The sequence below is a fragment of the Ixodes scapularis genome, unplaced genomic scaffold, assembly GCF_016920785.2.
Source record: "Ixodes scapularis isolate PalLabHiFi unplaced genomic scaffold, ASM1692078v2 PGA_scaffold1__304_contigs__length_218370807, whole genome shotgun sequence".
NCBI classification, from domain to species: domain Eukaryota; kingdom Metazoa; phylum Arthropoda; class Arachnida; order Ixodida; family Ixodidae; genus Ixodes; species Ixodes scapularis.
This window is the reverse complement of record NW_024609846.1, coordinates 99,184,247-99,198,398: the sequence shown is the minus strand read 5'-3', so window position 1 is coordinate 99,198,398 and position 14,152 is coordinate 99,184,247. Positions and strand designations below refer to the sequence as shown.

The 14,152-nt window shown below is 48.6% G+C and overlaps 1 protein-coding gene across 2 annotated transcripts in view; it reads left to right on the top strand.

The window, feature by feature from the left end:
- The window catches only part of LOC8031116 (ubiquitin carboxyl-terminal hydrolase 32), a 64,203-nt gene that overhangs the window by 41,204 nt on the left and 8,847 nt on the right, over positions 1-14,152 (top strand). The window contains exons 24-29 of one of the 2 annotated variants that reach the window (XM_029974694.4): positions 645-778; positions 5,645-5,854; positions 6,694-6,884; positions 9,551-9,637; positions 11,515-11,635; positions 12,306-12,497. In XM_029974694.4, coding sequence (XP_029830554.2) covers positions 645-778; positions 5,645-5,854; positions 6,694-6,884; positions 9,551-9,637; positions 11,515-11,635; positions 12,306-12,497 — 935 coding nt within the window. Of the gene's footprint in view, positions 1-644; positions 875-5,644; positions 5,855-6,693; positions 6,885-9,550; positions 9,638-11,514; positions 11,636-12,305; positions 12,498-14,152 lie in introns of both variants that reach the window. The other variant, XM_040499418.2, reaches the window with a different exon arrangement.

Here is a 14,152-nt window from a genome sequence, read left to right as displayed (position 1 = left end):
GGCACAGACGTTAGAATCGCTCCATCCATCCATAGTCATTGACAAGATGAGAACAGCAAGGAGAAGTTTCAGTTTCACGGCCTCCACCCTGAGCTTCCCACCTTCAACAACGCCCTGCGTCTCGTCCACCACGAGCGCTCATGTGCAGCCATAGCAGGGCGGAAGGCAGAAAGCGCGTGCTTGGAGGCGTTCAAAAGACAAGCTCTGCCGTCATCACTCTCTCGGTGACTATACCTGCGCACCCCCGGCGCAGCACAGAAACTCTGGCTACGCTGAACGGGGGTCCAACACATTCAGCTAGGACGCACACCCTCGCAGACTTACCAATTCTCTAGGGCATGCAGGGGGTGCAGCGTGCATCGACAGCCACGGATTCTGCTGTTCGCATTTCACTCGTGCCCGATAGTAGAGAGTTTTAGCAGATCGTTTCTTCGCCTCGATAATGATACCCCCTCTCCCTTCCGGTGGCCTTGGGCATGCGTCATATCGTTATCGGGTGTCATTATCGGGACGAAAAAACAATCTGCTAAAACTCTCTAGTATGTGGCATTTCTAGGAATTGACACGAGGGAGATTACAAGAGGAGAGCTCCGGCAAGTAGGAAAGGGTTTAACCGGACATTGAACTCTCGACCGCCCCCGCAGGTGCCAACGGCGTTCACCCTGCCAAGATGCCCCTGGCCAACGGTAGCGTACCTTCCGGGGACGGCGCATCCACGGCTCGAAGTCTGGGGGACCTCAGCACGGGAGGAGGAGGTGCAGGCGAGACCCCCGCACAGGTGACGGGCCTCTTCTGCTGCAGCCGCCTGGCGGCCCACGGGGGCACTCCGTGCGCCCCGTACATCGCGAGCCTCGGACGTGGGTTCTTGAGGGTCGTAAGTTGCCGCCGGGCTGTGCGTGCGTCCCTGTCCGTGTGTGCCTGCTTGTGTGTCTGTGTGTGCCACACCGTCCCCAGTTAGGCACCAGGGTTGTAGTAAACCCCCTACCCGCCAAGCGTCGAACTTTCATAGAATCGATGCCCGCCCCAGAGAGGGAACGCACGGCCGTGTTGTGAAAGGGTGTTGGCGGTAATGACGGTGAGGAGGAAGAGCTCCCCAGTCCGGCAGTCTGTGCACTTGCCCGAGATGCCACGTGTGCCGTTCGGGCTTGGCCACCTATCGCACTCGTCCACTGCATCCACGGTTGCTGCCTTCCTCAAGGGGTTGACAGTTCCACGGCAAGCAGTGGGACCATTATGGACTTTGCCTTCTTGTCTCACGAGAAAAGGTGCAGACAAAAAAGAGGCTTTGTGCACTGTGTGTCGAGAAACGGTTGCCTGCTCGGAGCACTAGAACCATAGATGAGGGCAATTTTCATTGCATGTTTCCAAACCTACTTCCGCAACTTCTTTAGAAGAACGCCAGGTGTTGTGAATACCTGATTCACTTGAGATGGCCGACGATCGAACCTGTTGGTGCAGCTTTCTGTTTTAGCCACTAGGTGCCATCGATATTGCTGGAGTCGCCAATTGAGTTGACTTTTATTGTCTCGGATAAACAGATGGATGGTCTTCTGAAGGCCTTCCAAAGTCAAATGGAATTAATGTCTTCTCATGTAGGCTATCTTATCTGGCAGTCTGAGGATGCTGTTTACCAAGAGAAGTTTTATTTTGGGATACAATGTGTCACTTGGTCTTTTATTTTTGTCGACGTACAGGGGGCAGCGGCCATACAGTTAAGTACCTCCACCAGTTGCTTTGTTGACAGCATTTGCCCAGATTGCACTTTATTAATGCGAAACCATGAACTGTCAAATGGAGAGAACCGACGTCACCAACTTTTGAAGCCGTGTCGAACGGCACCTTTCTTTGTCCCGATAAAGCGAAGCTTGTAGTCTGTAGCAGAAATCTGATGGATAAACTCCCATTGGCTGGCGCACGTCATAGTTTCAAGGAGCGAGGCTCCCATTGGCTCTCGCGTGGCGTAGTTCCAAGGAACGCCACCAGAGAAGCCCTCTTCATGGCGGTGCAGCGCACGCAGCGGCCCGGCCGCCGGTAAGAGGTGCGGGCCTAGCCGCAGAGCCCCCACGGGCAAACTCCGGAGAGGCTGTACGGCTGGGCTCAGCCAGCGCCTCGTGTATCAGTTACACTATGCCTGTCAGCTCCGAGCACTGGCAAGCGGAAGGGAGAGGACAAATAGCATGTGTGGTTGCCGTGCGGCGGAGCCATCTAGGCGTACAAACCTGCCGTGTAGTGAAGCCAACCATCTCTTCCGTAGGAGGTTCAATGATGTCGCCCCCCCCCCCCCCCCCCCCCCCCCCTGCAGCACCGACTGCAAGAAATCTAAATGTTTTTGACTGACAGCTCGGGACCAGCTCGCGTTTTCAACGGAATATTAATTCTTATTTTCCTACCTTTTCAACCGCACAGGACCCGGCGCCAACTACTTATATGCCCGCGATTCAAGGTGACCGCCAAAGCCCCAGACTGCCGCCAAAGCAGACAGTCAAGCGGCCAAGCGTTCTCCACGTTCGCGCTGCAAAAGCAAAGCCTGGCCGTGCTTGTTTCGTAGTTTCGTATTTTGTCTCAGCAAAACTCGTTTGAATCAGAGCGGTCACATCCAGAATAGTGTTCGGCATGTTGTTAAAAAAACATATATGATATAACCTCAATAATGAGGTAAAGTACAACATGCTAGAGAAATAGACAAAACGAACGTCCGCCAGGCAGTGCTAACTAGCTGTACAAGCATGTTGTGAGGTGAAGCACCGGGCCTGGACACGTCTTGGAGAGAAGCTGACAGGCATAGTGTAACTCATATAGGAGGCACTGGCTCAGCGTGGCACAGCCACTTTACGAGAGTGCGCGCTCGGTCGTCGGCCGCAGACGAACTAAGAGAGGAGAAGAACGACATTCATGCTTTCGCATGAACTCATATCCTTGGAATTTTTTTTAAAATTTCTTTTATGGATTTTATTTAATGGTTTGAAAGCCTAATTAGGTTTATTTATTTATTCATCTGACGATATTGCTTGTCCTGCCTGGGCCCAAGCAGCTATAGATGTGCCAGGACATATGGTAAAAAAGTTGCAAGCTTCAGTGCAAAAGTATTGGCGATAACGAACACCTAGAAACTGTATTAGTAAGCTTTGAGGAAGTCATCTGGTGATGGGCTGGGAACAGTTTCTTTTGGAAGGCCATTTGATTCAATTATCGTTCTTGGTAAAAACGGTTTCTTAAAACTATTGTTGCTGCCTTATGGGTTCAGTAGTCAACCATGGTTAAATCATAAGGTTTGAATTTTGTAGATATGGCTACAAAAATGTTCAATTTAAGAAACCATGGGCTGGCTGCCATGTCTTCCATAGCATTGTTTCCTACCTCTGATGCAGAGTATAGGAAAGAGATTGGTTCGCTTATTATGCAGCAAAGTTGAAAGAATTAGTGGAGTCTCTGAAGGTTTGGTAGTCCTTCAGAGAGGACACGTGTCCAATCTGAGTCAAGGGGGCACGCACACACGCTGGTACACACGGGGAGTGGCGCACAGTGCTATAGCAGATGCGACATGCACCGGCACTGTTTGGACTGGTGCACGGCATGTGCCTTGCAAAGAGTAGGTAGAAGTAGCAGTAGTGTTTTCACTTGGACGGTCATGTGTTGGCTCTGCTAACTCGATTTGTGTCGTGCCAATTTGACCTACCACAGTCGCCGACAGGAGGAGAACAGCAAGGCGTCTTTTCGAGACGCCCTGCCTCCAACGTGCGCTCATTGCCTTCCGTCGTGCTTTGGCCTTGGCGGCGGTGCTCTTTAAAGAACACCGCCCCCGAGGCTGGATCAGTGCCTCACACTGCTCCGCCTTTGGGGCCGTTGTTTTTCAGGCGTTTTGTGCTCTTTGCTGTCTTAGTCTCGTCTTCGCACTGCCGCAGCTACTGAAATTCGCAATGTCATAACTCGAAGAATAACTTATGCCGTTAGGAACAACGGGCTGCAAATCTACATGCGCCAGCTTAAAATAAAAGTTGGAGACTTTCTCTACATTCATGCCCTGGCGTGCACCATGGTCGGTGACATTATTCTGGAGGATTTCTAGCGTCCTTTTTGTTTTGAATATTTTCCATCTTTTTAAAAAAGCACCTTGTTTATCCCTAAAGGAGGTCAACGGGACTGGTATTCCTGAACATAACAGCCAGCAAAATGTATAAACTGTCACTGCAGACAAGGTTCTGCTGTAGCTGCTAGTGACCCAGATTAAACCAGCAAACTTGACGTCAAGTGAGCACTGAGCAGCAAAGTTTCGGAGCATTTTATGCATAATATTTCCAGGGCCAACTCTTATCGCTTTCGTGTTCATGGCATGTGGCCTCGATGATGACACGACGGTGCTCACGTAATGTCGTCGGCGGTTTACAAAATTCACCACGATGACGTCGCGGTGTTGTGAAGCCATCGGTGCGACAGTTGTCATGCGACGCCATTACATCACATGGTGCTGTGACATTGCATGACAGCATGATATCATTTCACACCGGGACGTCCTCGTATCCCATGATGTGACCTGACCTCACGTGACGTCATCGGCGTTTTAAAAGATTTAAGTGAACATTGTAATGATGGCATTCACAGAGCAGCTTCGGTGTAGCAGTCGTTGCGTGACACCGTTGAATCATGTGACACCACAATGTCCCGTGACACTCACGTGTGACCTGGCCTCAAGGAGGATCTATACAGGGTGTTTAATTTTAATTCGAACGGATATAAACAATGAAAGGGGGTGAAAGTTAGACAAGTGCCATTTTCACCACGTATTTATCAGGCTCAGGACATTAGACGAGGGGATGAGGTAGTAGGTAGGCAGATGGACTAAAATCTGTTAACTTTTCATCTGTTTGTTTTAGGGGTCGCGTCACAATGGCAGTATTGGCGGCAATTACTATTAGAGGCCAGACAAATTAAAGTAATTTGCAAAAATGTAGTGGTTTTTTTAGATATTGGTAAATATTCATGTTTTTAACCCGATTTAAGAATTGTGCGCAAAAAGCGTGCTGCAAGCTCTGCCTACAATGACACTTAGAAGAATGACTGGGGCAGTCGTCTCAACGTCGTCTTTCTCTCGGCAGCACGTCCTTGGTCGTTACACAAACGACACGAATGACGATGTGACCAAAGAGACTACGCCACTCTTCTAAGCGTCATTGCAGGCTGGGCTTGCAGCACACTTTTTACGCGCAATTTCTAAATTGGGCTGAAAAACTTTGCAATATATAGACTAATATCTAAAAAACCATTATATTTTTGACAAATTATTTCAACTTGCCTGGCCTCTAATTGTAATTGCCGACAATACTGCAATTGGAACGTGACCCCTGAAGCCAATCATTAAAAAGTTAACTGATTTTAGATTAATTTATTATTTGACTGGGACGATAATCCCCTTGTCTAGTGTCCTCCGAGCCTGATAAATATATCGTGAAGACGGCACTCGCCCAACTCCCAACCCTTTTTCTAAAAAGAATTTGTTGCTATTAAAATCAAATGCCTCGTATATGCCGTGCATTCAGAGAGCACCATCAGGATATACCAAAGAGACGGGCAGTTTTTGTGTCTTGCGGCCCAAACACGAAGAATGCAGTCGGTAGGGAATCCAACGGCCGTTGCTTTCTCTCTCCAGGGTCAGGGCAGTGAAGGAGTCCCTGAACGTCCCGACACGCCCGGCTCGACGTCCTCCAGGAACGTGGTGCCCACCGTCTCGTGGAACGGCGTGGGGCTCTTTGCCGAGATCTCGCCGGGCATGACGTCCAGCCTGACCAGCAACTCTTCGGCGGCCGACCTGTCCGAGCTGGCGCGGCGGAACTTCGTGGTGGCTTACCATCGGAAGATGGTGGGTGGTTTTCCTCGCATCTGAGTCGAGCAGTTTTTCATTATAGTAGACCTCTTTTCTTTACCCTTGTCTCCACTCACATAGTTCATGCATCCCGTATGGGTGACAAAAATAAAATTGCAATGTGGAAGAAGTAAAAGGAATATAGAAGAGGCAAAACGAGGATTGACAGTTGCAATTGAAATGTGAGCACTTCTCCAGTTGCGTGGCGAGGGCAAAACTATGTTTTCACCCATACCGGAGATTCTGCCATTCAATATTGCAACTACGTGGAAAAGCTGTATCGCACACGGGGTGCCTTCCGTTGGTCTATGTAGTCATGGTGAAAGTTCTGCAAAATGGTTGAGAATCGTATGTAGTTTTGTTATTGCCTGTCGCTAGATTCTGGTCTGGAACGGGTAATTCTTGTTGGTTTGTTGAACTCTTTAGCCACCTGGGAGAAGTGGAGAGCATAGCTTTTTAGTAGGTTTATATCAGTATTTCTCAAAGGTAAGGAGTGGTTTCAAATGCAGCTGCCATCTTGTAGAACCATGTGTGACTGCTAAGAGGTCCTTGAGTGCTTGCATCAGAGGCAAATTGACTACTGCCAATTTTTGGAGCAGACGCTGAAGACTAATTTTCGAGGTCCGCTGCAATGCAGAATTTTTCAACAAATGTTTGTAGAGCTGTGGCTGGTCCACCAGAAATGCAAAGGTATTGAATCAAGGACAAGCTTGAAGTGCCAGAAAATATTACTTGACCTAATCAAGCTGTCAAAAATTTTATGAGAATCTCTGCTCGGGAGAGCCTCATGAACCAGTGATGCCGACCTGCTTATCCGGCCTTGCCGTGTCCCGCAGATGCGCCAGGACGTGTACTTCCTGTCGTCCCAAAAGACGCGTCCCACGCTGTTTGGGATGCCCCTGGTGCTGCCCTGCCACGAGGGCACCAGCCGCCAGGACCTGTACCGCCTGGTGTGGACGCAGGTGGCGCGACTGGTGTCCCCCCTGCCTCCTGCGGAGGCTGCCATGCCCAACCACGCTCAAGACTGGCACGTTTCATGCCTTTCTTTGCCTCTGATTAAGCTGGGATTGGAGCGGTGGCAAATCACATACAACATCTGGCAGTGGCTGTTCGCGTCCTGTGCTATGTTCACTGACAGAATTGGGATGGTAGGGAGGTCTTTTACTTATCCTGCCTGCTAACGGGCGGCGAGGTATGAAAATTCTTTATCTAGCGAGATCAAAACGTACAGTAATCCCTCGTTAAAACGAAATCACTTTTTTCGAATCATCACTCTTATCGAAGTTCAATGTGGTCCCGACCGAAACGCATATATTTTGAACCGGATTATTCAAAGTGTATCAACGGCCGACCATGCTTATTATGAAGGCCAAGGTGCCGAAAGCATGCAAGCTTACACAGAGGCGCACGGAGACCTTTGCATTCCCTCCTTCTCTACCGAGGTAAACGGAAAACTGGGAAAACAACAGAAAATGATGAGTCATTCCACTCTGCGAAGGTGGATGACCAGCAAAGCTGTTTAGCATACGACACAGACGTGACACAGAATTTTGAACAAAGGTACACGCACATTTATTTTCTTAATTGGTGGTCATCTATCAAATGCAAGTAGTCACCGACGGTACTTGCAGTGCACGAGTCTGCTTTGCAGGATCCCGCTGTGTATTGCCGATGTTGGTCAAGTCATTGTCAAACCACAGCCGATCACACACGCTACAACTACACCCAGACTGTCTGTCCAGAAAGTCCCTTTTGAATTTAGCGTATGCTCCATTAAAGTTGTCCAATTTAGGAGCATGATACCTGGTTCGTTGTGATGCGTTCTCCGCCCCACGACAACGAAAGTTGCGGGGCGAAAAACGCATCTGGTGCGAGCAGTGCGAGCCTGGGGCTGAGATCTTGATCAGCGTTGGTCTTGATTTAGAGTTTGACTTGCGCGGGCTCTAGCGCAAACACGTGACAGGACTGCCACCCTAGGAGAGCAGAAGGAAACTAGGCATGCAAGCGCTTGGAACGACGATGAATACAGGCCGCTGCGAGTTTCTGTTGATGCACATGAAAAATCCATGGAACCCTAGCCATAAACAGCTTCGCTGTAAAAAGTAAACGGAACAAACGAGTGACGGAGGGCAAAGCACTGCTTCCGATGCGCCGACGTGGGCAGGTAGCAGCGTCAGCGTTCCGACGCTACTTACGGCGCCTGCGGTTAATGCTGCCCGACTCTTGTCGGAATCAGGTCAAGGGAGCGGTGGAGTCCAAAGGAGATCATCCCTTCGGTAGCCCCCAACGCACTCACCTGCACGGGTGTGCTTGCGGCGTACCAGAAGCTACACGCACACGTGCGTCGTATGGGGGTGGGAGTGTTTACCGAAAGTCGCTTAGGTCTGTGAGGTTAAGAAAAGTGGCTGGTCCAAACCTAGAATTGCCAAAGAATTCAACATTCCGGCATTGGCTGTTCGACATTGTTCAACATTTTACGGAACAAGCAAGGCATGTTGGACGAGTTCACGAGTTCGAGAAGTTCCTCATGCTAGAGAAAGCGCTCCCACGACCCAGAGATGAAAGATCGCCAACTGCTTTGCGCACGTCAGATTTTTTTTCCGCGAGCATGTCTCCCGAGTTGGTGCACAATTCCCAGAGCTGCAACGGTTTCTACAGGAGTGTGTGAAAACATGTCCGACCGAGGATAACTCATTCACTTGCGCTTGTTGATGCAGACGTTCCCCGTTCCGGTTGTTGCTCCTGCCACGGATGCTGCGATCGTAAACCTTGCGTGCAGCCAGGGTAAACACGAAGTGTCGGAAATGCACTTAATGAAACACTGACGACTGTGAAGACACGAAACATCCTATGGCTGCTTCAAAACAAAGTGGAGTGCAGCGGCGGGGAGTGTTTTTGCGGTGCCTGGAGCAGTTGGAGGAGAACTGATGCCTGGATGAAATTCTCAGCAAAATCCACTTAATTATTTTTTTACTCGGTGAAGCTGCGGCTGGTTGCTCATAACCAAAGTTTGTTTTATTAAATATACGGTTTGAGTGTTCCTCAGTGTTCCCATCCACCTGAAAGGCTGCTGGCACTTTTTTTTTTTTGCTCTGTTGGCTTTTTCGAATTACTGCTTATATAGAATTTTTTTGCCGTCCCGTTGACTTCGTTATAACGAGGGATTACTTTGAAAATTCAAATATTTGCACAGCACTATTAAATATGCAAAACAATAGTGTTGAAGCTAAGCACTATCATGAAGTTAACCTTTGTGGTTGGCATCTTTTTAGTTGGGGTCAGCAAGCAAAGAGGGGTTGCACAATAGTTTTTTTTTACAACATTAGCTGTTAAGGGCTCTTCCCACCACTGGGAATGACGTCCGTTGTGAATGTTGTAGTTGCAGTAGTAGTTGTTGATGTTGTCATTGTAGGGCGTCCATCGTCCATGTTGCCAAATCCTTAATAAAGATTGCCCGCCGCCGCGAGAATCAAACCTGGGTCCGCTGCGTGCGAAACGGAGGCGCTACCTCTGAACTATGTCACAGCTTTAATAGCCCGCTCTATACTTGGGGGGCTTTGTGCGACCCGACGCGACTGGAAGTGCTCTCTGGAACTGAATCATTCATTTTAATGGGGAATTATATCTACCTGTTTTAATTCCTGTCAGGAAGGTAACGCTGTTTTTAATATTGGCATTTTATTCTCTTTTCAGTGATGACAGTTTGGGTTATGAATATCCCTTTACGCTGAAAGCGGTGCAGAAGGACGGTTTCATGTGCGCATGGTGTCCTTGGTACAAGTAAGTGTCCTTTCTGGGTAAATTGTTTCACCGTGGAAGCTACCTTTAATTGTATATGACACGCTTCTTTCCATGCGGGCCGTTTAGACAAAGTTTGATACGCATTGTTTTAAAGGGATACACTTTGACAGGGTACTTATGCGTGCCAATGTTTTTATTTTAACATGACCTATGAGAGCCCAATTACCCAGAAAACAATTTAAGGCTCAAATCCATATTTTTTTTCCACCCAAAAATTCCCGGTTGAGAATTGGCCGGTTTAGGCGCGCTCACTCTCTTTTTCATGGTCACGTGCCGTTCAAACTGATGCATACCAAATATATTCAAAGTCGTGGGATATCTATACAAATAGAAAAGAATAGAGCAAATAGCAAATAGAAAAGAATATGAACCCCATTTTTTGCGGCTTCCGAGAAGTTGCAGAAACGTTGATTGAAAAATATTATTGTACAGATCGAAGAAAGTAGATGTACAAGTCATTCTCAATATGGCGACGTGCCGCAAGCTAAACGATATAGTATCGATACTTCGGAACTGTGGTTCGTGGTACCGGCCAACTGATCTTCAAGCGCAGAACTGCGAGGGGAAGGGATGTATGGTCGCCGACCGATGTTCAAACTTTGCAGGGACCGATAAAACAACCGAATAATAGAGCAGTCCAAAAAATCAGCAGATTAAAAAACTTACACTTATTACGTCTGAGCGGGCTTAAAAAAGCCGTCAATAGTTCCTTGCTTTAGGTTACGCCTCTGCTTGCGTTCAGCTACTTTCTATTAGCTTGAGAATCACTGCCTTCTTTTTTAGCGTTATAGTTGAGTACTTTCTTAGCAACGCTTCGCGGCGCGGAAAAACGGATGGGACCATGAGGTCCAAGCCAGTGTGGTCCAAAAACATGATTCACCGAGACGAGATGAGAGGCTGAAGTCCACGACTGCAGAATGGCGAATGAACAAAGCAAAATGTTAACAATAATGATAACAATGCTGATATATATATATAAAAAAGAAAGCCATAGCATAGCGTCACCTAGTGGTTGGATTTGGCAGTACTCAAGTAGTGCTGCAAAACCAGGCCAATCTATGAGCTGCCAAGATAGAATAAAAAATGGCGGCTTCTCGATGGTGTTTCCCGCTGATTGCTCGCGACGATTTTTTCCGAAAAATTGTACCTTTCGGACTTCAAGCCGTTTGAAACGTTGTTCGTGAATATGCACTATTTCTATCGAGTAGGTCACCATTCTTCCTTTAGTTTCGAAATATTGAATGAGTCCGAATTATTGTAGTCCGAAAAATCGGTCGGCGACTATAAGTGCGAAGCAGTCTCACGACAAACGGTTGAAGCAATGTCCTCGTTGTCGTCGTCTGCTACATACCCGAGAAGCAGAAGGACGGAAAAAAACTGGGTAGGGAGCGATAGCCACGTGGCTTCCGGCAACTCTCTCCTCGGAGCCTCTGTGCACATGTTTTGGGTTCGAGCAGTTGTGCTTTTTGACTCTATTAAAAATATATGCGACTCTGTAGCAAAATATTGAATGGGTAGTCTTCTGACGCTATACTAAATCACCTGGCAAAAGATTAAAAAAAATTTGGGGGACAATGTCAATGACCCTTTAAGCCATGAAGTGTCCCTTTAAGCCATGACAGGGAAGGGGATCCTGTATATGTTTATGCTGACTTCACAAGCCGCACTTCCACAGAACACATTTTGTTCAGTTGTTGGTGCATCCGTCATTATTCCTGCTCTGGCATGAGCCATTCCGGTCATGCAAGGCCCATTTGGTAACCACTCTTTTAAGGTATTGCAGCTCTCCAATATGTAAAAGCTGTATTGATTTGAATCCAGTGGTCAGGGTGCTCCTCTTGTGTGCGTACGTGCAGGTTCTGTCGTGGCTGCCAGATAGAGTGCGATGATGCGGACTTCAACTTTAGTACCGTCTACCTGTCCATTGACTGGGACCCGACGGCACTCCACCTGAGGTACCAGGCCTCGCAGGAGAGGGTAAGCATGTCTCTGGGGCCTAGGTCCTGTGTCTTAGTTTCAAAGAAGAATGTCCCGCTGCTATTCTAAATAAAACAATGTTCTTGGTGTTGAATGCAATGCTATCCTTTTGCTGCCTACTGCTCGCTATTGCAGGAGGTCATTAAGGATAGTTGTGCGGGTAAACATGACTGTATAAAATGTTGCGGTGTTTGGCAGTACTACTGGCACTGCTATCGGCATATTGGAGGTACCTACTCGGAGGGTACTATTTTTCTGGCGAAGCCGAAGGGAATTGGTGGTGACTGCATTGGCACATTGTAGCTTGGAGCAAATGGAGCGCAAGCTCACGCTGCAGAATTCCGTTCAGTCCTTACCCTTGCCTGTTCTCAATCTGGATGAGCATTGTAGTACTGGCACGCAGTTGTATCGCTACCGCTTGGTGCACGTTAAGGACCCTAGGCTAGCAGTGATACTACACTGGCTGAATTTCTCATCTATAGCAGAGGCACCAATCGCCCATTGAGGCTGATCAACTTTCCGCCATCCAAACATTCTCACAAAACTATTACTTTTGGTGGCACTGACTTTATCGCTGGAGTTGGTGATAATTTCTACGGAACGTGCGGGTCTCCTAAGGTCCGAGCTGCAGTGAAGATGCGAATGGTCCTCCTTCTCCGAATGGGCGCAGGTGTACGTGGACCACCCAAGCGTGGAGCGGACGCGCCAGCAGAAGGTGGAGCCGATCAGCGTGCACGACTGCCTTGAGGCCTTCACCAAGGAGGAGCAGCTGGGGGACCGGGAGAAGTACTACTGCTCCCGTTGCAGGCAGCACCAACTGGCCACCAAGAAGCTCCAGATCTACAGGCTGCCTCCCATCCTGGTCAGGCTCTCTCTTCTCTCTCGTGTTTGGATTCTTTCGGGCTTTCTTCTGCGGCCGTTACTACCGAGGTCTCGCAGTGAATTCGGTGTGTGTACATTGTAGCCCACTGAATTTAGCGGAGATATCGCGTGACAATGCAACCTCTGCGTCCTTGTCAAATTCTGAACAGTGGTGGAGAACGATTGCACATAGTCTACGTGCAGCAGAGCGTGCAGCGCCTCGGCTATCGCCTCGGTTCATTGGCGGGACACTGCGAGGAACGGGCAATTTGTTTCATCGCCGGAGGGATGCCAGATGTGCAACAATTTAGGAGTGGCAGCATAGTATTTGCCGCTTCCATCGCCCTAGTAAACCGGGAACGTGCGAGAACTTTGACGAGCGTACAAACGTCTCGATGAGGAAAATGTATGGAGGTTGCCAGTCTCGGGATGCGCCTACCACACCAGGATTTTGTGGCACATTCATTGTTCGAGGAAACTGTTGCTAAAACAGAATGAAATGTCTGTTTTACAGCGATAGCTGTTATGGGCGCTTCCCACCACTGGAAATGATGTCCGTTGTTGTAGTTGTCGTCGTTGTTGGTGTTGTATATTTGGCGTAGTAGGGCATAAAGTGTCGGTCGTCAACACTGCTCAAAGATCGCCTGCTGCTTGCGGGAATTGGACCTGGGTCTGCTGCGTGCGAAGTGGAGACGTTTCCGCACAGCTACGCCACAGCGTTAACAACCTGCTTTATAGTTCGGGTTTTTATTGCACCCTATGCTCTCTGCACTCGCTCTCTGAAAAAAATGGCCGATTACAAAATGCTGTTTTTGCGCTGTCAATGCCAAGACCTTGTGCTGGGAGATGTGCTTTCACATGCTCCAGAACAAAAAAGGAAACAAAAGTGTTTGGAACAAAATAGTCGGATGTCTATTTTATTGAGACATTGATGCCCAACGACTTTACTGTGACATGTCGCAGCTATCGCTGGGACTGTACTGTGCATCAGACGGAACTGCCAAGTTTTTTGTGACATGGGGCAACAGCAGAAGTGATGGTGTGCACTCGGAGGATACACCATCTGTGCTCTGCAGTGTTTGTTCATTGGTTAATTTTCGAGTGACTTGAGACTAGCAGTGATGTGATTGCTGCGCCAATTGCGCCAAACTGTGCCAAGGGGCTAACCCTGCTACATCATGCTACATTTTGCCAAAATATGGGTAATCTGCGCCAAGCCTGCGCCAAAGGACCAATTTCGGTCGACTTTCAAAACCGAAACTAAACTAAGAACGTAATTGAGCATGCGTGAGCTAGGTGGCGCAAACGGCCCCCGACAAAAAGTACACTGCATCCATCCGGTCTTGCGTGGTTTCGGCCGCCGTCTCGCGCCTCGTCGTCTCGGGAATCTCGTCTCCCGCCTTTTTTAAACTTTTTCAACGATAAACGTGGGCGTGTGCGAACGCTCCGACGCTAGTGTACCGGGCGCCAGACATGCCGACATGCTGTGAAACAAAACCACGTTTTTGCGCGACGAGAGTTCCTTTCTGAGCTGAAACGCTGGTCGCGCGACGTCGGGTGTTGTGTCCCCGCGTCTCTGCAGATAAGGTGCTTTCTAAACGTGTTCATCGACATTCCTGTCCTTGTTTAAATCATACTCTACTACAAAAACCCCTC